This window comes from Acipenser ruthenus, chromosome 4 (assembly GCF_902713425.1).
Source record: "Acipenser ruthenus chromosome 4, fAciRut3.2 maternal haplotype, whole genome shotgun sequence".
In the NCBI taxonomy this organism is placed as follows: domain Eukaryota; kingdom Metazoa; phylum Chordata; class Actinopteri; order Acipenseriformes; family Acipenseridae; genus Acipenser; species Acipenser ruthenus.
In genome coordinates, this window is record NC_081192.1 from 97,176,828 (window position 1) to 97,198,657 (window position 21,830).

The window sequence follows — 21,830 nt, forward strand, 5'->3', positions numbered from 1 at the left end:
ATTAAAAAGGAATGATGCAATAAATACTTCTTAAAAAATATACATATCAGCATATATCTTCTAGTAAATGGACATGCTTCCAAATATAAAACGTGGAAACACATGTTGATAAGTCCATTTCTGTTTTTTTTTACTCTCCCATGTGACAGGATACATCACTAGCATTTAGGGTGCACTACCCTGCTACAATCAATGGCTTTCACACTAAGAGCATCAACTCAGTGAACACAGCTTGTCTTGGATTTAGGACCTGAGAATACTTTTCTAAATTGGTCAAGAAAATAATGAAACATTTATAATGGCTAGAATATCACTGGTGTTTTTTCTTTATGTCATTCGGACCTCTGTTCAGCTAGGTGAGTTGTTTATTTTTTAATAATGCTTTTCAAATGTTATTTTTTCACATGTTGCATATCAATTGGTATGACATTACCTACTACTTTTACTCATTGAGAAACACCTCAAAAAGTACAGTAAGACAAGAATCATGCAGCAGAATAGCTTAAATAAAGCAGAAACTATATATACAATATTTATAACAGTTCTGATTTTTTGACATATTTAATATTTTGTGGAGAAAGCAGTTTGTTCTCTCTACTTAGACACATTTCAGAACACCCTGTACATTCTTACTGAGAGAGTAACAATCTGGTTGCTTTGGAAACTGATGCATTCCAACCACTGAAATATATGGAAAGAACACATTCAAATCTTTACTAATATTACATGAAAGTAAATAAGTGAACTCATTGAGAAGACAGTAGTGTCCAAATTCCTTTATCACTGGTTTACAACTAGACTTTCAACTGTCCCCTGCTTACTGTGTCAGCCAGTAATCACCCCACTGCGTGTGTTCCTTAGAGTAGTTCTACTGATGGGCAACAATACTGTGCATTATTAATGAGCTGCTTTTCATGGAGCAATACAGACCAAAGTCTAACACTATGAACTAAAACATTTTTAATGTAATTTGCGAGTATTGTGTTCTTTCCTGGAGAATGTTGTGTATTCTTCACTTATTAACTGTGCCCCGAACCCCAAAATTGAAAGTTGCATTAAAAGCCCATGCATATGTCATATTTTAAAATGGTATTATTGTATTATCTTACAGAAACAAGTTCCTTTCTGATATACAATGAAGATCATAACAAATGTGTGGTTGCAATCAGTTCCAGCTCTGTCCAGACTGCTGCTTGCAACCCTAGTGCCATGTCACAGCAGTTCCGATGGGTCTCAGATGACAGACTGGTCAGCCTGTCATTGAAATTATGTCTAGGAACGCAGAAAAAGGGAGACTGGGTTCAAGTCCTGCTGTACCCCTGTGATGAGAAGAGTGAACTGCAGAAGTGGGAGTGCAGGAATGACACTTTATTTGCAATCAAGGGAGAAGACTTATATTTCAATTACGGAAACAGAAATGAAAAAAATGTCATGCTGTATAAAGGATCAGGAGTTTGGAGCAGATGGAAGATATATGGCACCAAGGATGATTTATGCTCCAGGGGTTTTGAAGGTACTTGGAAATCTTTGATTAAAGTGCCATTCTTGTTTTTAATTTGTCATCTTGATTTAAAAAGCCGCTCTGTACACAAAACCACCATATAATTTGGCACCATGTGACACAAATGATACCCTGCTTGGGAGATGACAGGGATAGGGTTAGGGTTAGGGTTAGGGTTAGGGTTAGGGTCAGGATTGAGGTGCGCTCAACAGCATGCTGTCAGGCAGTCCTGTGCCATGCCTGTAGCCAGTGCTATTGTCCCACACCTTTCATGAACAGTACATTTACAAGCACCAAAAGTAATTAACAAATGAATATGTTATAGCTGAAACCAAGGCACAACTGTAAGTGCTAAAATTAGAAACCTTGTAAAATTAATATGGAGGCTGTTACATTACCAGACAGATTTGTGAATAGGGCCAATATTACTAAAAAATAAAAGCAGCTAATGAGTACTTTTATACCTCTAAAGCTTGAGCCAAAGTTTGCAGTTCATGTTTAAGATTCTTAAGCTATCAGCTAAATACAAATAATGACCTGGACTGTCTGAAGCAATTTAGAATGTCTAAAAAAATATGTGCTGTTCATTACCTGAGGAATAAATAACTACCACAGTCTATATAAACAAGCTATTTTAGATGTGTTTTCGGTTATTATTTTGCAGCACTATGAAACATGCCTTTTTGTACCAAAATAATAATGACTAGCAATGCCTTTTTCTTCCTTTAGATATCTTTTCAATAGGAGGGAATTCAAATGGAATTCCATGCCAGTTCCCTTTCAAGTTTGAACAGAAGTGGTATGCTGACTGCACCAAAGACGGCAGGTCTGATGGTAATCTTTGGTGTGCAACAACAACGGACTATGATAAAGACAAGAAATGGGGCAAGTGTCCAACAAAAAGTGAGTAAAAGATAATGGTGTTCTTGTTGTGTAATAATTGAATGTACAGAAGTGGTAATAGTGTCCCAAGTCCAAGCCAGTCCCAGTGCTCTGTAATCCCATACACCCCCAGAAGGAGTGACATGCTACACATTCCCCCGCATACACACATTCATCCAGAATGTGGGCAAAGCACAGACTCTACCAAGGGCAGCAACAATGGTATGAGCAATTGGTAGGCTTGTACCACAGCTGTAGCATTTTCATATTTTGACAGACCTATGGTATCACAATGGTATGAACTAATACACACTGGTAACCATTGCAGTGATACAGTATGACCATGTTCTGTTGTTACTGTGGTCTGCTTACAGCTGTGCCAAAGTTTCTTCTGAGGATCACGCTGGTATTATAATGTAATCCCAAACCAGTAAGTGCATGCTAAGAGTAGCTGAATTCTAGTCATATACAGTATAGACACAGATATACTGTAGGAAAATATGATCAGCTTTGAAAAATAAGACAATGGCTTTTAACAGTATGAAGCGGTTACTGTTATTCAAAGAACACAGTTGCCTCTTTCTCTTATGAAAGGCAATCTCAAACAGTGGCCCTGTGTTTTCTCAGAGGCAGTGTACAGGATCTGACTTAAACATATTTACCGTTGCTTATTGGAATTTCCAGTATTATGTTAAAGTCCACACCACTGGATTCTGAGATTTCCTTGTTCAAACCTCCAATTTGCTTTGATTAGCCCTATTCATACACTGATTTGTTGTTGTGATATCTCCACATTCTCCCTGAGGGGTGAATTCACTCAAACATGTCCTGCTTTATTTGCCTATGTTATTCAATTAAACTTACTCAAAAACTGGTATTAAAATGCTATTGGTCATAATGTATACTGCACTGAAATTTTGATTGGGTATTGTGCTATGTTTTTCACTTCGAATTCGCCTTTGTGTTTAAAGTATGATGCAGGCATGCAAGGTGAATAATATATAGGAGAAATGGGGCACTGTGTCGAATACATCGTGAAACAGCAAAAGAACGTCCTTTGGCAGCGCGATTTTAAGGGCAGGGTCAATCGCTTTCTCACAATAAAAATAGCTGTAAAAACCTGTGTAAACCGGAGCAGGAATCATGCTTGTGTCTCACGAGACTTTAGCAGTCAAGATCCCGTTTAACTGGCAGAATCTCACGTTATTCCTCAGCAAAACCGTACCAAACCACAAACACACAAGAAAGAACGCAAAAGAAGAACGCTGCAAATGTAAACCTCTCATAGCCCATTATTAATGTTTGTATAAATGAATGTTGTTAAGCACAACTAACCAAACTTTTAGCCTCATATTATTGTTATTATTATTATTATTATTAGTAGTAGTAGTAGTAGTCATCATAGTAGTTTTATTTTCTTTCTATAATTCTTTTAAGATGTCCCAGGAACAACAGAGCTCCACCTCTTCTTCCACAGAACTGGAATGAATTGTTACCATCAATTGGTATATTGTGCAATAAGTAATGGATATAGTTAACAAACAACATAAATGTACTGTATCGCTTTAAATAAAGACTTTTGTTTGAATGTTTATAATATTAAAAGACATCCACGTTTCATTATAATATGTGTGTGTTAAGTGGACTCTGCACCTGGCACTTCTACCGCAGCTGTAGACCAGCAGTCACTTGCTTCTCGGAGCAGAGGCAGGGTATAGGGACCGGCAGATGTGTACAGGAACATTAGGATGCTCAGCCTGGTACTCCACCTATAGAACTGCCAGTGCATGAAGCTGCTCAGGAACCTCGTATGTATTTTTACATACCCCCCCTGTTCTCAATCTTATATTCATATAGGCCTAAGGATCATACCATTTTTTATTGTATTGTAGTGTAACCCCCCGTGTTCCCACATACATTTATAGACTACTTTTCTCTTGTTAATTCTTTTAAATCATCAATGCATGAAGCTCTCCTCACAATATTCAGAGTCGTTCTTTTCCTAATTACTAGGCAGACACAGACATTTAAATATCCCCTCCCCTAAATTACTATGAATTGAGTAATCTGCATTGGTACGGCCAACTTTTTTTCCTAAATCAGAACAGCATAGCAACGCATTTCCTGAAAAGTACGGCAAAAACATTGTGAGGAAAACTGTCATGACTTGTCCATTTAAATGTCGTCAAAGTTAAAAGAGTTTAGAATGCAGAGGTGTCTCATAACCTCTCCTCGGAGCAAGCTTTAAAATGACTCTGTAGTTCTACAGTTTCATAAACCTGACACTAGTAGCAGGACTGGCTTTGCGTTCTGAGATTTATCAACAGCTTGTTGTGTTCTTTTATTGAAATTGGAATTCTTTATTTTCCTGTTTTCCTGTATATTCCTCTTAGAGGTTAATTAGCACAGATCACGCCTGGGCCCTGACCTTTAAACAGCTAGCTTCCTCGGTCTTTAAGCAGCTCATTCTTTTGTTTCCCTCCTTTCTGGACTCAAACACAGATACAATGGAAATGGAAGAGGAAGGGACCCCTGCAACGCATATTACTTAAATGCTGCTGATGGAAGTCAGTTAGAAATTGTATTGCAAGTTATATACTTACTGTTGTATGATACAACGGCCATTGTATTTATGGTCTTTGCTTGATTCGCTGCAGCATCCTAGAAATAACAAGTTAAAGTAGATTGCATGGAATGAATTTTATAGATCCACCACGATTGAGATCAGTTAGACCAACAACACAACCGTGTGATAACTTTGCTTTAAGGAAGCATCAACTGAACTGTGTTTTAACTTGCTTTCATTACTGTAATCTGATATTTTTCAGTAACGTGCAACAGTAATGGTTCCATTTTCAGATAGGTAAATTAAATGTGGAAACACATTACATTGTATGTGAATAAATAACATGGTTTCTTTTAGTTACATGGAAACCAGAAAGCATTTGAACAGTGCGAGTCAAACCTTACATGACACTTGAATGCACTTTTTATATCATTTTGTTAGAAAATGGCATCAGAGGGAACAAGTGTGTTCGATAACTGGATCTTCAAAGAATATTCCGAGCTATGACAAAAAACTATTTGTAACTAGTCATCATTTTCTTTAAATAAGTTACTGTAACTAGTTAAAAAAAAAAAGTAACTTGTCACTGTAACAACCCTATCAAAAACGCCATACATTAATTAATTGAATATACTGCACACCTTGTGTAAATGGATGCATGTTATATTCTGGAAACTTGTAAAATAATATTCAACATGTTTACACGAGTGAGTTGCATTTTCAGGGAAACCAATATTAACTTTCAGATTTAAAATAATGTTTTAATTCTCCCTGTTTTCTATTTCTCTCTCTCTTTAAAGATATCTGATTTGATTTATTTATTTTTTATTTTGCTGCTCATTTCCACAGGTGGTGCTGGTTGGGACACAGACCCTGTATCTGGAGTGCTCTATCAGAGAAACACCCAAGCAGTTCTGACCTGGCATCAAGCGAGGAAAAGCTGCCAGCAGCAAGATTCCGACTTACTAAGTGTTATCGAGCTACACGAACAAACATATCTTACAGGTATGGATCTATCACACACTTTTTAAATTAGGAAACGCAACGAGCCCCCCTTTGGCTGAAAAAATGAATTATTTATGGCTTGAACACAAACAGTATTTTCTTGACAAATTCAGACCTTAAAAAAAAAAAGTTACTAAAATTATGACATTAATCAGATCTACACTTAACCCATCTATAGTTTCACGGCTCTTTTCTACTTTAATAAGATAACAAGTCCTGTTTGTCAGTAATATTCATCCCCCTCCACGACTGTAAATTCAAAATTATAGCGATCATTATGCTGAAGAAACTGAGGACTGTGATCAACAGTGTTTACAGAATACTACAGAATAAGAATTAGCAATTCAATGTTTAATCACAATCTGATAAGAAATTCTCTGGGTATGTGCAAAACAAGTATGACTTGCATACAGATGGGTGGATGAATGGACAAACAGACACCTCCATATAACCACAGAATCTGACACTCTCAATAACGTATACTCAATAATATTGCCACCATGTTTTATAAGCAGTTCCTCAGATATATGCAGAAATGCAAGTGTTACATACAGATTGACAGATGTACGGACAGACAGACACACCTTATTATCCAGACATTTCTTCTGACAGTATTTTTGAGGAACATTGGTCAATAGTACAATTTATTTTAATATATATTATGATTGGAATTTGAATAATACAATTCTGTTTTACATCTAACTTCCTTCAAGACAGTAAAAAAGCATTTACATACAGTACCTTTTTTTTTTTCAAAAGGCTTAACCAGTTCTTTGAGCACTCCATTGTGGATGGGACTAAATAGTTTGGATTTTGACAGTGGCTGGCAATGGAGTAATGGTAACCCATTCAGATACCTGAACTGGGCACCAGGTGAGTTCTGTTATAAATGCTAATTATTGAAATTTCTTAAACATATTCAGTTTTTGTTTAATAACTGTTCTATTTTTCACGTTTTTAAAACACAAAATGAAATATTTGTATTCATGTTGTTGAATATACTGTAGTAATTATTATTATTATTATTATTATTATTATTATTATTATTATTATTATTATTATTATTATTATTATTATTATTATTTGTTCCTCTTTATCTCTTAAAATAAAGGCTGTCCCTCTTCCCAGCCTGGTCTGAACTGTGCTGTGTTGAATCCTGGAAAAGGTGCCAAGTGGGAAGACAAGGCTTGTTCAAATAAACTGGGATACATCTGTAGGAAGGGGAATGCTACTAACCTGATACCCACAGTGCCAGGTTATTATAAATTACCTTACATCCACTACTGTATTGTATGTGTAAAACAGGGCGTTTGGGAGACTTTGTACATTACCCTTCAATAAGAAAAGTGTGTGTGTAATTGTCTGTGTCCTCTTTTTTTTTTAGACACTGGTAATGCATCCTGTTTCAGACAGAACCAGTCTCAATCATTGTTTTTACTTGTTCATTTTTATAATGTTTGCCTTTCAGAAATAAAATAGGGTAAACTTAGATAACTTTAACATTCTTCCTTCTCAAGCTATACCCCGTCATACTTGTCATTTTGTTAAAGGGGTTTCACATGTGTAACCTCTCTCTTTTTTCAGTGAACGGTCAGCTCAGTTACTGTTCTAACCACTGGGTGCCGTACGCAGGGCATTGCTATTACTTAGAAAGATCGAAAAAAATATGGAAGGATGCTTTGACTGCATGTCACAAGGATGGAGGAGATCTTGCCAGCATCCATAATATTGAAGAACACAGCTTTGTTATTTCACAATTTGGATATTGTATGTATACATTATATGTATGAATTTATATGAATTTACTTTGCTGGGAATTTCTGCAACAACATTAATTTCTAACTGGACTGTGTTTCAACCACTGTATTTTTATTTCAGTCTGTCTGTTGATTTGCCAGTGATTGTGTAAACGTCTTTTCAATTCATGTTGATCTTCAGATGTATATCCTTAAAAAGTTATACAAGCTAAGCATTAGTGGCTTTACTATTACTGTATAACCCATTGTTTCTGTATTACCAGTACTGGTGTCTAAAACATTTGCTATCTGTGAGAGTTTGGGGAAATACAGTTCAATATACCAGCAAATATGCATTTTTAGCATTTTTCAATGCCCTCCCCACAGCAGTAACGCTATTTAAAAAATTGTGCTAAAAGTATACACTATTTAAAAAAGAAAAACAAAGTGTACTACTAGCTCTTGGTCAGTCTTTTTGCAATAGATATGCAGTTAATGTGTATTGCATGTTTAATGACATTGTACTGTAGTTTACTATTAATAATCCTGAAATGAAACAACAAAGACACATTTTTGGTTCCCCATTGAGACATGCACTGGTATAAACTTTTGCAAATGTTTCCCTCCCCCAGTGCCAAGTGAGGACCTCTGGATTGGACTTAATGACCTGAAAATGCATATGCTGTTTGAGTGGAGCGATGGATCACATGTGACATTCACCAAATGGCACACTGGAGAACCAAGCCATTCTTCTAACCTCCAGGAGGACTGCGTTCTCATGAAAGGAAAGGTAACGTTAATGTTGATCTAGCTGTGTTACGCTGATAAGCAGTGTTTGGAGAGCTAGAAAAGGCCTTTCTTTACCCAAAGAGAATAAAGTACAAATTAACTTTTACTGTATGACATTTTAAATATGCTTATACAGTACAAGCTATTGCACCATTTTCAAAATGTAAACCTAAATGAAATAACATACGGTACTATAGACATATCAAGTATCTTACTATAAAAGGTTACATTGGCTCAAATAGAAACTGAAAATATAAATACATTAATTAAAATGTTACATTAGAATTTGTACAAGGCACAGTAATTGGTTTAAAACAAACCCACAGGAATCGTTGCGGATAGAAAATCATGGTTGGTCAAGTTGGGTCTTAAAGAAAATCATCCTTCAAGACCCAACTTGCCAAAGTTTTAAGATCAATCAGCTACTAGGAACCGGACGAACATAGAGTTGCTCCAGTGCCCCATCCCATCTTTTAGGCACAGCAATTGCTATAAATGATGTTGTATTTTCGAACCTACAGGATGGCAAATGGACAGATCATGTCTGTGAAAAGCAATATGGATACATTTGCAAGAAAAAAGCCTCATCCAAGCCACATGGTGCCCCCGAGATTGTGGAACAGGGTTGCAAGAAAGTAAGTTACAAGGCTTATTTTCTTCTACACAATTTTGCTAGAGTTTGGGTGCTTGAAAATGTACTTTATTTATTGTAAAAGCAGCATATATCTAAGCATAGGGCTTACTAATGCGAGACAAATGCTAACTCACTGCCTTATTTTATATCTTCATTATTTCCCACACTTTGTCAACACTTGTCACTCTGACCACTCATGGTGCTAAATATCTTTTAAAACAATATCAATTTAAAATGGTTTAAACATTGAACATGACCGGGACGCTATCGTTGTAAACGTTTTGTAACAGTGGTCATAAGCTGCTCCTTATCAAGCAAGAAAATGGACCTGTCATTCCCAGGTGGAATTGAGGAGGCCTTCAGTGTTTTCATAACATGAGCAGGAAATAGTTTGCTGAACAGTGAATTTAGTGATGTGATGTTGACACAGATCTGTTTTATCGGATAATATCTTCTGCTTTGTATTGTATTTTCACATCCATTACAGACACACATTCCAGCAGGAAAAATATACTTAGCTCCGAATTGCTGAGCAAACACTTCCAGTGTTCTGTATTGTTCTAGGGAATAGCCTAGATGCAATTGCAGTCTTTTTTGCTCTGTGAAACTGCAGTCCGTCCGTCCGTCTGTCCCCCATTCAGCTGTCACTGAGCGGTAAAAAAAAAATGTTTACACTAAATCAACAGCTATGTTCCTTATTATCTGCATGATTGAATTATCCCCACAATTATATATATACCAAGTTAAAAAAAAAAAAAGAATATTTAATTATATTAGTATTTTTTACGATATCACATCTCTTTATATTGCTGACCATTTTATTCTTTCTTGGTTGTCTGTTTACATGCGATGTCGTTTTTGTCAGAAATTAGTTTACTATTTTTCATTTTTAAAGTACTTCACATGTAATTTAGTTTATTTTTCACCTTTCCTTTACCATTTTATGATGTTTACAATAATACTTAGTGTTTCTAAGAAATGTTGCTCCAAGATTGCCTTTTTAGGTCTTGAAAGTGTTTGTATAAAATCGCTAATCTATTAAACAGCATCCACTCTTCAAATCACTTTCAGTGTGTTTGTTCTCTGTATCAGAATTTACCTGGCATTATCTGTGCCTGTAAAATCCTAGTTACCATGTACTTTTGAGTACTTTGTGCTTCAAAAGAAAGTCTTCATTCAATTACAATAGACCAGGTGGGGCCAGCTGAGTTGAACGTCACCGTATCATGTGCTTTTTTTTTTGGAATCAGGAAGTACACAAAGAGCTGTCAACTAGGACTCTACAGCCACAGATAATGTTTTTTTTTTATTATTATTATTCAATAGTGGAGGAACAGAGCCAGGAAAAATGGTTGCTAACATTGTTAAGGTAAGGGGATGGTGAAAAAAAAATGAGAAGGACATTAGAAGGTACTTATTCTACACATGTAATTATTCAGCCTTGTTTAACAGATCCTTTAACCCACCCACCAATAAGATTTGCTTTTTGTTTTCTAGGGTTGGACCAGACATGGCTCTTACTGCTATTATGTGGGATCTGACATGCAGTCATTTACAGAAGCAAACCAGACTTGCAAAAGTAAAGCATCAAGCCTGGTTACTGTTGATGACAGGTATGAATAAAAATCCTACAGTGTTCTGAAATATTATCTGTACAGATTCACGTACTGCCTGGTTCATGTATGGTTATTTAAATTTACATGTTTATTGTTTTCCTTGGAGTCAATTTTAATTATTTAAAAAGTGTCAGATATTTAGATCCCCCATGTTTAGACTATTAAAACAGCCCCCTCTGATAGAGAGAGAATCATTGAAGTGCATTTCAGAGCAGTACATGATTTAGATTGGCTCCTCCATGGAGCACTAACCCTAAATGCATCTGTGGTAAAACTATGCGTCATGTGGTATTTCAGCTCATCAGTGTCCGGAGTTTAAAGAAATTTCACATCACTAACAGTAACTGCAAGTATCTACCCGTTTTTATAACAAAATGTATAACATTTATCATTTTATTATTTTATTTAGACAGCAAAGCTACTGAGCCATGATTATTTTTTAAAAAATATGAATGGATCAAATATTAGCATTATACTTTTTTTTTTCCTTTTGCAAACTTAAGATAGAAGATAGTCTTCCTCGGGGGCTCCCGAGTGGCGCATCCGGTAAAGGCGCTCCGCGTGGAGTGCAGGATGTGCCCTATAGCCTGGACATCGTCGGTTCGAGTCCAGGCTATTCCACTGCCGATCGTGGACGGGAGCTCCCAGGGGGCGGCGCACAATTGGCCAAGCGGAGAAGAGGGGGGCTTAGGTCGGCCAGGGAGTCCTCGTCTCACCGCGCACCAGCAACCCCTGTAGTCTGGCCGGGTGCCTGCGGGCTTGCCTGTAAGCTGCCCAGAGATGCGTTGTCCTCCGACGCTGCAGCACTGAGGTGGCTGCATGGTGGGTCTGCAGTGTGAAAAGAAGCAGTCGGCTGACAGAACACACTTCGGAGGACAGCGTGTGTTCGTCTTTGCCGCTCCCGAGTCAGTGCGGGGCTGGTAGCGGTGAGGTGTCCCTAAAAATAATTGGCTATTCTAAATTGGAAGGAAATGATAAAAAAAGAACTGCCGACTACTAAATTTAAAAAAAAAAAGATAGTCTTCCTCAATATACAATACTGTGCAAAAGTTTTAAGCAGGTGTGAAAAAATGCTGTAAAGTAAGAATGCTTTCAAAAATAGACATGTTAATAGTTTATATTTATCAATTAACAAAATGCAAAGTGAGTGAACAGAAGAAAAATCTAAATCAAATCAATATTTGGTGTGACTACCCTTTGCCTTCAAAACAGCATCAATTCTTCTAGGTACACTTGCACAAAGTCAGGGATTTTGTAGGCATATAGTCAGGTGTATGATTAAAAAATTATTTCTTCTAGATATGAACATGCCTATCTTATTAGCCTGGTTGGACTAAGGCCTGAAAAATATTTCTGGCTGGGTTTGTCAAACACGGAAGATCGGGATACATTTAAATGGACAACTGGTCAAGACGTCAGGTTCACTCAATTTAATGTTAACTTGCCAGGTGCAGTATTACATTAAATATTATTTCACTGTAAGAAAAATGACGACAGGAAATGCACCTAAAAAAGATAGCAGCACAATCTTAAGCTTGTATAGTAGTTAGTTCCAGTAAAACGAAGCAAATGAAATACAGTACAGACTGCAATATTGTTAAAGAATGTTAGAGAGACTTTTTTTTAAATGTAATAACATTTCAGTTACCAGGTGAAATGGTTTTCATTTATCTACAAATATGTTGTTCTGCTATTGTATTTCCTATTTGAAAATGCCACTCCAGTGAGTTATTATTTTGTTAAAGGGAAAATACGTTTAATGTTACTAAAAAAAAGCCTTTAAGCTGCAGTGGCACTGAAAAACAAACACAATTATTTTGTATACAGTAGGGGTGGAGTCTGTACTTATATTTTCCAAGTAATTGCCTTTAAGAAATTTGAAGTTCTTAGGTATTAATTAAATGGAATAAATCATGTTAATTACTCAGCACGGTTTGCCTTGTTTACACAATTATTGAGCATCAATCAAAAACAGTGTTATTTAATATAGAATCTGTCGTGATCAAAAATAATTAAAAATGCATTTATATTTTATAAGCAATTATTTGTCTTACCTTTTATACTTTTGATATGAAATATATATTTTTTCACTTTCCTTAGTTTCCTTAGAAATGCGTCATCTCAGCAGTGAATTGTGGGATTGTTGTCCTGGGTGCAAGGTGTTACCGCTCATTAAATTCGACAAAGAAATACCTACAGTTAGCACTCTGATATACGGCACTGAGACAGGGGCGCTGGAACTAGGGGCTCTGTGGGTGCGACAGCACCCCCTGGCTTTGCATGGCTTCCATTATATACAGGGACTACAGTTTTGTTCAATGGCTTTCAGCACCCCCACTATAAAAATTGTTCCAGTGCCACTGCACTCAGATTACTGGTCAGAGTGGCTTATTCAATTGTCATGAAACTTGATATTAAACATTATCGCTTAGGAATCACTTCTCAAATTGTGATCAAACATTTCATTGCTAATCTTTATTCTATAGTATTATATACACACTATTGATATATGTCATGGTCATCCTGGGGTGAAAGGGCAGGAAGGTAAAAGAGGATACAATACAGGCATGTGTCGCCTAATTGGGTGATTACATTCTCCTTATTATCCATTTCAAAGGTAAGAAACAGGGCTGTGTTGCAATGACAACTGGTGTGTTTGCCGGATTATGGGATGTGGTAGACTGCACAGAAAAGGCCAAGTATATCTGCAAACACTGGGCTGAGGGAGTGACAACGACAAAAGCCCCAATGACAACTCCCCTTCCCACGTGTCCTGATGCCTGGCATGCAATAGGAACCAGTCAATACTGCTACAAGGTATCTGCTGCTTTTTTCTACATGCAGTACTGAATATGTAAAAATAAATCATCTGTATGTCTGCCTAACTACGACACATCAATAATATAGTACTGCAAAGTCTCACTCTCCGTCTCCATCTCTCCTGGCCATCTTTTGATCTGGTGCCAATCTTGATCCGATTTCAGTGTAACCTGCTGTTTTATAATGAAATGTCCCTGATTTCAGTGTAACCTGCTGTTTTATAATGAAATGTCCCTGATTTCAGTGTAAACTGCTGTTTCACACTGAAATGTACCTGATTTCAGTGTAATCTACTGTTTTACACTGAAATGTTCCTGATTTCAGTGTAACTTCTTGTTCTAGGAATTAAAATAAGCGTGTTGCTTGTTTCCTTCCTCCTAGTACTACTGGAACAATGTCAAGAACAGAAAGACATGGTTTGAAGCTCGGGAGTTCTGTCTGGCAATTGGGGGAGACCTGCTCAGCATTCATAGTCAGGCGGAAAAAGACAGCATATATGCATCTGTGTAAGTAGTTATTGATGTTTATTTATTTTTTTATTTCATTACATTTTCATTACTTATTATTAAAATAGTGAGGTTTCAGTTTATCAATTACTCTTCATTTACTATATATATATATATATATATATATATATATATATATATATATATATATATATATATATAACTTTTTTTTATTCAAAGCTGTAGTGCCTAGGTGGTTAAATGTAAGCAAAACTTGCAAAGAAAATGTACAAAATGAAATTTACTGGTTGCATAAGTATTCAGTAGGATGATGAAATTTGTACCCATTCTTCACGGGGAAATTGTTTTGATAAGTTCTGATAAGTTTGTTGGGGATTTTCGATTGGATTCAAGTCAGGACTTTGACTTGGCCACTCAAGAACATTAATTCTCTTTTTGTTCAACCACTCCAGTGTGGCTTTGGCTTTGTGCTTCGGGTCATTGTCCTGCTGAAATGTAAATTCCCTTCCCAGTTTCAGAGTCTTGGCTGACTCAAACAGGTTTTCCTCAAGGATTTGCTTGTACTTTGCACCATCCATTCTCCCCTCTATCCTGACAAGCTTCCCAGTCCCTGCTGAAGAGAAGCATCCTCATAACATGATGCTGCTGCCACCATGCTTGACAATTGGGATGGTGTTGACTGGGTGATGTGCAGTGTTGGGCTTGCGCCAGACGTAACGCTTGGAATTTAGACCGAAAAGTTCAATATTTGTCTCGTCTGACCACAAAACCTTTTTCCACATGTCTGCAGTATCATCTACATGTTTTTTGCAAACTCCATATATGTGCTTTAAGATGAGGCTTTTTGAGTAATGGCTTCTTTCTGGCCACCTGTTCGTACAGGCCAGCTTTGTGTAGGGACCGGCTTACTGTGTGAACACTGACTTCCATCTCAGACACAGAACTTTGCAGATCTCTCAAGGTCATTTTTGTCTTCAATGTGACATCCCAAACCAGTTTCCTGCTTGCCCGGCTGTTCAGTTTGGGAGGGCAACCTGATCTGGGTAGTGTCTCGGTGGTATGATGCATCTTCCACTTCTTAATGATGGACTTCACTGTACTGGGAAGGATAATCAGTGCCTTTGACATTTTCTTTTACCCTTCTCCTGCTCTGTGCCTCTCTACCACTTTATCCCTTACTTGTTTTGAAAGCTCCTTGGTCTTCACGGTTGCTTTGTTGGATCACTATGTGAGTTGCAGCTTGAAAGTCTTTATATACCTGAAGGAAATTATCTACAAGTTAAACCACTTTGAATACACACAGGCTGAAACCATTTCACTAATTTTGTGACCTTTCAAACAAATCATTTGCACCTGAACTGATTTAGGGCTGCAGTAGCAAAGGGGGTTGAATACTTATGCAACTGAGATTAATATGTTTTTTTCTGTAAATCTTACTTATTTATATTCTATATGCATTTCTTTACTTTTTCAATTTGGAGTAGTTTGTGTGATTCTACATGTAAAGTCTAATTTGAAAGCGTTGTGGAGTACGCTCAGGTGCCAACAAACTTTGAAAACTTTGCAATGGGGTGAATACTTCAGCAAACCACTATATATATATATATACTGTATATATATATATATATATATATATATATATATTTTTTTTTTTTATTTCTCTAACAGCAGATACTTTTACAATGACGCTGGCTGGATTGGTTTAAACATATTGGATTCCACTGCTGGTCATGTGTGGAGTGATGGCAGTCCAGTAAGTTATTAATATTACTGCAGTGATAAAGACTAATGCCCGGTGCTGTATCATGAGATTAATGACCAAGGGAAGCTTGAAGAACCGAGCGTCAGCAAGGGGTCAATCATTATGCTATGATTTAGTCAAATTATATATTAATATGGATTAAGAACGTCTAAAAAAGCTGTCAGCAAGCAAGCAGTAACATGAGAAAGCATGAGGTAGAACTGAGATAATCGAGTGCCTCAGGTGTGTCCTGCCTTCAACCATCTGAGAAGAGCTATTTTCTCTTACAACCATATGCCTTTGAGTGTGTTATTGTGCTTATAAAATAGTTTCTTTAAAACAAATGTGTTTCTTTTTTCGTTTTAAGTGTTGAGGCTGTGTTCCAAACCGTGCGCTTGTACTGGCATATTTACATGGTTTGGAAGTCTTTTCGGCCTATCCGAGCACCTTGTCTACCCAAACCATAGTGCAAGTGCTTATAAATAGTTTAAGGCAGAACATTGAGTTTGTTTGTGATCATATACCTTAAGTTAAGAGCTTCACTAAGCAACATCGCTTGTCTGCGGTGCTTGATCCATGTAGCACAAATGTCTTAAGGTGTATAATTGTATGCATTTTGGAGCCAGGTTAAACAAGTGTCTGTATTTTAATGCTGATCATTTTACTTTTCAATAAAGCAGGCGTAAACACAAAATGATTTACAGGTTCCTTTGACTTTGCTTTTTTCACACTGATTTAAACCTGTGCCTATATTTTGCAGGTGTCATATGAAAACTGGGGCTACGGAGAACCCAATAATTATAACAATGTTGAGCTTTGCACTGAAATGTCACTTTCCTATCCGTTGTCTTGGAACGACCGTCAATGTGAAAGCTACACAAACTGGATTTGTAAAATTCGTAAAGGTAACGTTTATCAGGTCATCATCATCGCAGCTGAGCTCAGAAGGAAATTTTGAAATTGGAAATTTCATTGGGATTCATTGGAATGTTTATGCTGTGAAAATTATTTTCTTTTTTAAAAAAAGGCATTTTACATTCTTTATGAGCACAGCTCTTGCTTTGATTTTTATTTAAGAAAAAAAGCATGCAGTAAAAGCAAACTATTGCACACTTAATTGACATAAGAACTAAAGAAAACAATCTGTCTGGGCTTCAGTTGGAACACATTGTGCTTTATTGCACACCATGATTCGCTCTGGTGTCTGTTTGTGCTACTACAATCTTTCTACAGTATGTGCAATTATTTGACCTGCATGACTGTAAAAAGCAGCACATTGCAGCTGATCAAACAGCGACCTATACTGTACAATTCAAGGTGAATGTCATAGAGCACCTGTCTCAAGAGGATATTAAGGGCTATTCCAAAGCTACATTTCTTTATTGAATTCTTTTTTATGAAAGGAGAAAGAAAATGAAAAGCATGCAACTTGAGAGTGCTTAGAGACATTGGATTATATTACTTGATTGTTTTGGCTCAAGTGTGCTACTGAACATAGTACACTCAAGAAATGATCTGTAACATTCATGCTTCATTACACAATTTACATTTGTTTATCCATTTAAAGTAAAAGTTTTTGGGCAAATATGCCCCATTATTTAACGATAATTATATATACCAAACTTAAATGTATAACGCCATACAGGTGACATATCTTTAAACTATCTGATGATTTACATGTTCTTTTTACAGGAACTTTGTTAAAACCTGCCCCCACAATTTCTGAACCAGGTAGGTCAATTGTCTTATATTATTGAACGTAAAATATTTGTTTTGCATTCTTTGTTATGTAAAATATATTAGAGCATGTTATAGTCTGACATTATACTCCCAGCTCAGAAAACATACATATATTAATTAAGAAACAGCAGAACCATATCCTGTCGTTACTGACAGTTCTAGATGAGGAGTTGCTCAGAGTTTTCACAGATAACAAGCATGTTTGGTAATGTTGATGCAAATGATCAAGTAGCAAGGTGGTCAGGTGGGTGGGTTCATATACATTCTGAAAGAGGGTAAGTAGCAAGGTGGTCAGGTGGATGGGGTCATATACATTCTGAAAAAGGGTAAGTAGCAAGGTGGTCAGGTGGGTGGGGTCATATACATTCTGAAAGAGGGTAAGTAGCAAGGTGGTCAGGTGGGTGAGGTCATATGCATTCTGAAAGAGGGTAAGTAGCAAGGTGGTCAGGTGGGTGGGGTCATATACATTCTGAAAGAGGGTAAGTAGCAAGGTGGTCAGGTGGGTGGGGTCATATACATTCTGAAGAGGGTAAGTAGCAAGGTGGTCAGGTGGGTGGGGTCATATACATTCTGAAGAGGGTAAGTAGTTTCCCTGTGTGACATTGGTCCAGTTTTTCCATTTTGTTTTATACAGTATGGTCTATATATTTTTCCACAGCATATAATTTCACAGAAGATGGCTGGCTTGTGTACAATGGATCTCAGTACTATATTAATACTGAATTGCTTCCTATGAAAGAAGCTAGAACTTTCTGTAAGAAGAATTTTGGTGATCTGGCAGTAATACAAAGTGAATCTGAAAGAAAGTTTTTATGGAAACTGGTAAATATCTTTATTACATTTTAATCAGAGTTTGTAGCAATACATGTACTCTAAACGCTGATAAAATAATATATGCTTTAAGCAACCAATACACATTAGCTGTAATTAGACATTTTATTTTGTCCTCTTAATTATATGATCACATTTACACTCATGTAATATATGTATATCTTTTTTTTTCAGATCTCAAGGGATGAGAATTATGAGCAATACTACATTGCCTTATCTGTTGGTCTTGATAAAACAGTCCAGTAGGTACAAGTAACGGCTGCATAAAGCATGTATTTCATCTTTAAGTCTTGACAAGATCAATAGAGAAGTTAATAGTATAAAATGTATTTTAAAAGACTAATAGTCTGTTTCTGAAAAGGTTGATAAATATATAAAGGTGTTGTCCTTGTAATATTACCTACACAATGCTGTTTCTGCTGTCAGCTTGCTAACTATGGCCATTTCGCACATGCTGGGTGTATTGACCATTTCATATTTCTTCTACTGGGTGGTCTTGAAGTGGGAAAGGAATTCTTATCTTGGGTTATAAGAAGTTGTGCTTCTTGTTATTTAATGATGTAACAACTGTATACACATCCTAGTGATGAGAAAGAAGGTTAATCCCATTTCAGTCTTAGATAAATGCTTGAATGTATTCAAATATAAAAAAACAGGAGATTTGCTTGTGTTCAAGGTGGATGGATGGATCTCCAGTGACCTATGTGGCTTGGGAACAGCATGAACCTAATTTTGCAAATAATGATGAAAACTGTGTAACAATGTATAGAGGCATGGGTAAGTGTACATCAAGTCACAATCAAACTGAATACCTATAAATGAAGATACAGCCATCAGTTAATTAAATTAATGCATATTTGTAATTGTTCTGCAAAGGACAATGCTTGCATATTTGTTTGCACCTGTACCTGAAATTCAACTCACAAACTGACCCACCTCAGTAAAATGTAGGTTAGCACCTCCAGTAGCTACAGAACGAAAGTATATATTTTAAAGCCAATGTGCATCATTGTGTAGCATTCTGTTGTTGCAAGCAGCAGTCCTTTACAATGAAAGGCATATTTGTGATTTTTAACCCTTGCCAGTGCAATTGAACAATGGACACAATACTGATAAGAGTACTGTGGGAAAATGTGTTATTGGTATTGTTATCTCAATTCTAATGAGGTTATTTTCCCTGAAATGAAGATTGAACCTGTGCTTTCAATGCCAAGAAGCTGTAATCCAGAGTTACCATATGACTCTGTTCACTGGGACAGTTTGGCACAGTTCAGGCTTTTCAACTCACATCGCAATTGCATTCTGGTACGTTTTACCTGTCTCAGGTACCTTTCACTGTTTCCTTAAGAGAAGCAGGACTGCCCTTACCAGAATGCATTGGGAGTTGAAAAGCTGGAACTCTCCCAAACTGTCCTAGTGTACATAGAGTCATATGGTAACCCTACTGTAATCGCATAAACATTTTATTTATTATGCACACCTTAACTGCATAATAAATAAAATGCACTTAAGGTGCATGGCCTGGCCTGCCTTGTCCTACATCCTCACACCTGCAGATTAGAGATTAGAGCTGCAAAAACTGAGTATTCAATTATTCAGATAAGCTCTTGATCTTTCCAAGTGAAACAAGTGTAGAAGCAGCAGTTTGGATTTGTGTGGACTGTGGTTCTCCACACAGTTTAAGCAAAGCAGCAATCCACACAAATACAAGCAGCTGTTTCTTCACTTGTTTCACTTAGAATGGTCAGTTAGCCCAATCAACACCAATGACCCTCACCTGTGGACATCTTATCCAAATAATGGAATAATTATTTCGCACAGCACTAATTGAGATCAAATTAATATTGAGTCTCTCATTTTGTTTTGCAGGATTTTGGAATGATATCAACTGTGGCGAGTCGTTTCCTTCTATATGTAAAAGAAGTGAAACTTTTGTTAATACCACCATGGGCCCCACAGTTCCTCCTGTCGGAGGATGTCCGGCTGACTGGTTATCATATCAGAAAAAGGTAACAGCTCAAAAGATTATACAGCGTATATACTTAAAGGGGTGGATGTATGGGTTGGTGTTAAGTAAAACAGCTGTTTTATTTTCTCCTAGTGCTACAAAATGTTTGGCGTGAATGGTGCTGACCGAAAGACATGGACAGATGCAAGAACTCTCTGTATAAACCAGGGTGGAAATTTGGTTTCCATTGCAAATGCAAAACAGCAAGGTATGTAGCATGATACGATTAACAGTAATGTTAACTATGTCCCTGTGTAAGCAGTTCATTTGACACCCTCTATTAATGTAATTGCTTTCTCCTTAAGTTGCCCACAGCTATATTTCTCTTTTAAACCGTGTTTGATAAATACAGTAGGCTTCTTTGTTTATAATTAAAAAAAGTTATATTCACAATGGTTGTGTGACTGGGGTATATTTGAAATGACTATACACATGAAAATGAAAGTTAAAGGCCTCTTTATATGTCATTCAGTCAGTGTTTTGCTCTGTTATCATCTGCTATCAGATTTTTTTAACTTTGCACAGAGACTGCATTCAAGTACAGATATTACTATAAGAACCCCACTTTTTCCTATCACTAATTGGTTTCACAATATTTATCATTGGTCCTGGTTATTTGTACTGTATGGTGCAGATTTCTCTAAATGTTCTATCTCTCATATCTGCCACCTGTATATCAGTGAAAGGTTTTGCAGCAGAATTGGGCTTCCTCATTTTCACTAAAGAACGCAATTATTGTTAAGTAGTTTCTGGATCTACAAATGATTATCAATGATAATAAACTGTTTCCAGGTGTAATATTTTGCATGCAGTTGTAAAGGGCTGTGTTGTGTGATAGATTCACTGCTGTTATGGATTTTGTCCTGTCCCCTGGTGGTGAGATGAGGTTAAAAGCTCTAAAACTAGGGATGCATTGTGGTTAAGATGCTCGCTTGCGGTGTGCATGGTCGCTGGTTCGCCTCCAGCCTCCAACCTGTTACCCAGTTAAACTAAAACTCTTTTGTAGAACATAAGGCGATAATAAGTTATGCAAAAACCTGTCTGGTCCCGAGTAGCTACAGTAATGGATCCCAGTGACTCTGCAGCAACCACTTGGCTTGATATCCCATCCCATAACCCACCAGAGGAGGAGCTAGGATACTCCAGAGCTATATGGACGGCTGCCATTACGACACTGAGGTGGTATGAGGGTGCACTAGTTGCAGTATGCCTAGCTGTATTTCCATAAGTTTGATTTCTTTGAATATCCATACCAGTTGTTTATTCTCTCCATCTCTCCAGCATTTCTAACATCTCAACTTCTGGATTTGCCTGTGGATGTATGGATTGGGTTAAATGACATCAATGCAGAGATGCGCTTCCTCTGGACTGATGGGATGGGGGTTTACTACACTAACTGGGCTAAAGGCTATCCAGTTTCAATGTCTAAGGGCAGATTTACTTATGGAGAGCAGGTAAACATATTGCTAAATAGCACCTTTTGAACTTCTTATT

At 36.9% G+C, this 21,830-nt stretch overlaps 1 protein-coding gene across 1 annotated transcript in view; it reads left to right on the forward strand.

The window, feature by feature from the left end:
* The first annotated feature begins 212 nt into the window (after nucleotides 1-212).
* Nucleotides 213-21,830, forward strand: part of LOC117399523 (macrophage mannose receptor 1-like) — a 29,712-nt gene continuing 8,094 nt past the window's right edge. The window contains exons 1-22 of the mRNA XM_033998761.3: nucleotides 213-356; nucleotides 1,112-1,513; nucleotides 2,231-2,404; nucleotides 5,799-5,954; nucleotides 6,714-6,827; nucleotides 7,066-7,209; nucleotides 7,539-7,721; nucleotides 8,323-8,480; nucleotides 9,001-9,114; nucleotides 10,611-10,726; nucleotides 12,029-12,177; nucleotides 13,347-13,546; nucleotides 13,931-14,055; nucleotides 15,685-15,769; nucleotides 16,518-16,662; nucleotides 17,450-17,488; nucleotides 18,156-18,319; nucleotides 18,503-18,570; nucleotides 19,005-19,105; nucleotides 20,198-20,337; nucleotides 20,430-20,544; nucleotides 21,618-21,790. Of these exons, the coding sequence (XP_033854652.3) occupies nucleotides 299-356; nucleotides 1,112-1,513; nucleotides 2,231-2,404; nucleotides 5,799-5,954; nucleotides 6,714-6,827; nucleotides 7,066-7,209; nucleotides 7,539-7,721; nucleotides 8,323-8,480; nucleotides 9,001-9,114; nucleotides 10,611-10,726; nucleotides 12,029-12,177; nucleotides 13,347-13,546; nucleotides 13,931-14,055; nucleotides 15,685-15,769; nucleotides 16,518-16,662; nucleotides 17,450-17,488; nucleotides 18,156-18,319; nucleotides 18,503-18,570; nucleotides 19,005-19,105; nucleotides 20,198-20,337; nucleotides 20,430-20,544; nucleotides 21,618-21,790 (3,123 nt within the window). The 5' untranslated portion in view covers nucleotides 213-298. The remainder of the gene's footprint in view (nucleotides 357-1,111; nucleotides 1,514-2,230; nucleotides 2,405-5,798; nucleotides 5,955-6,713; nucleotides 6,828-7,065; nucleotides 7,210-7,538; nucleotides 7,722-8,322; nucleotides 8,481-9,000; nucleotides 9,115-10,610; nucleotides 10,727-12,028; nucleotides 12,178-13,346; nucleotides 13,547-13,930; nucleotides 14,056-15,684; nucleotides 15,770-16,517; nucleotides 16,663-17,449; nucleotides 17,489-18,155; nucleotides 18,320-18,502; nucleotides 18,571-19,004; nucleotides 19,106-20,197; nucleotides 20,338-20,429; nucleotides 20,545-21,617; nucleotides 21,791-21,830) is intronic.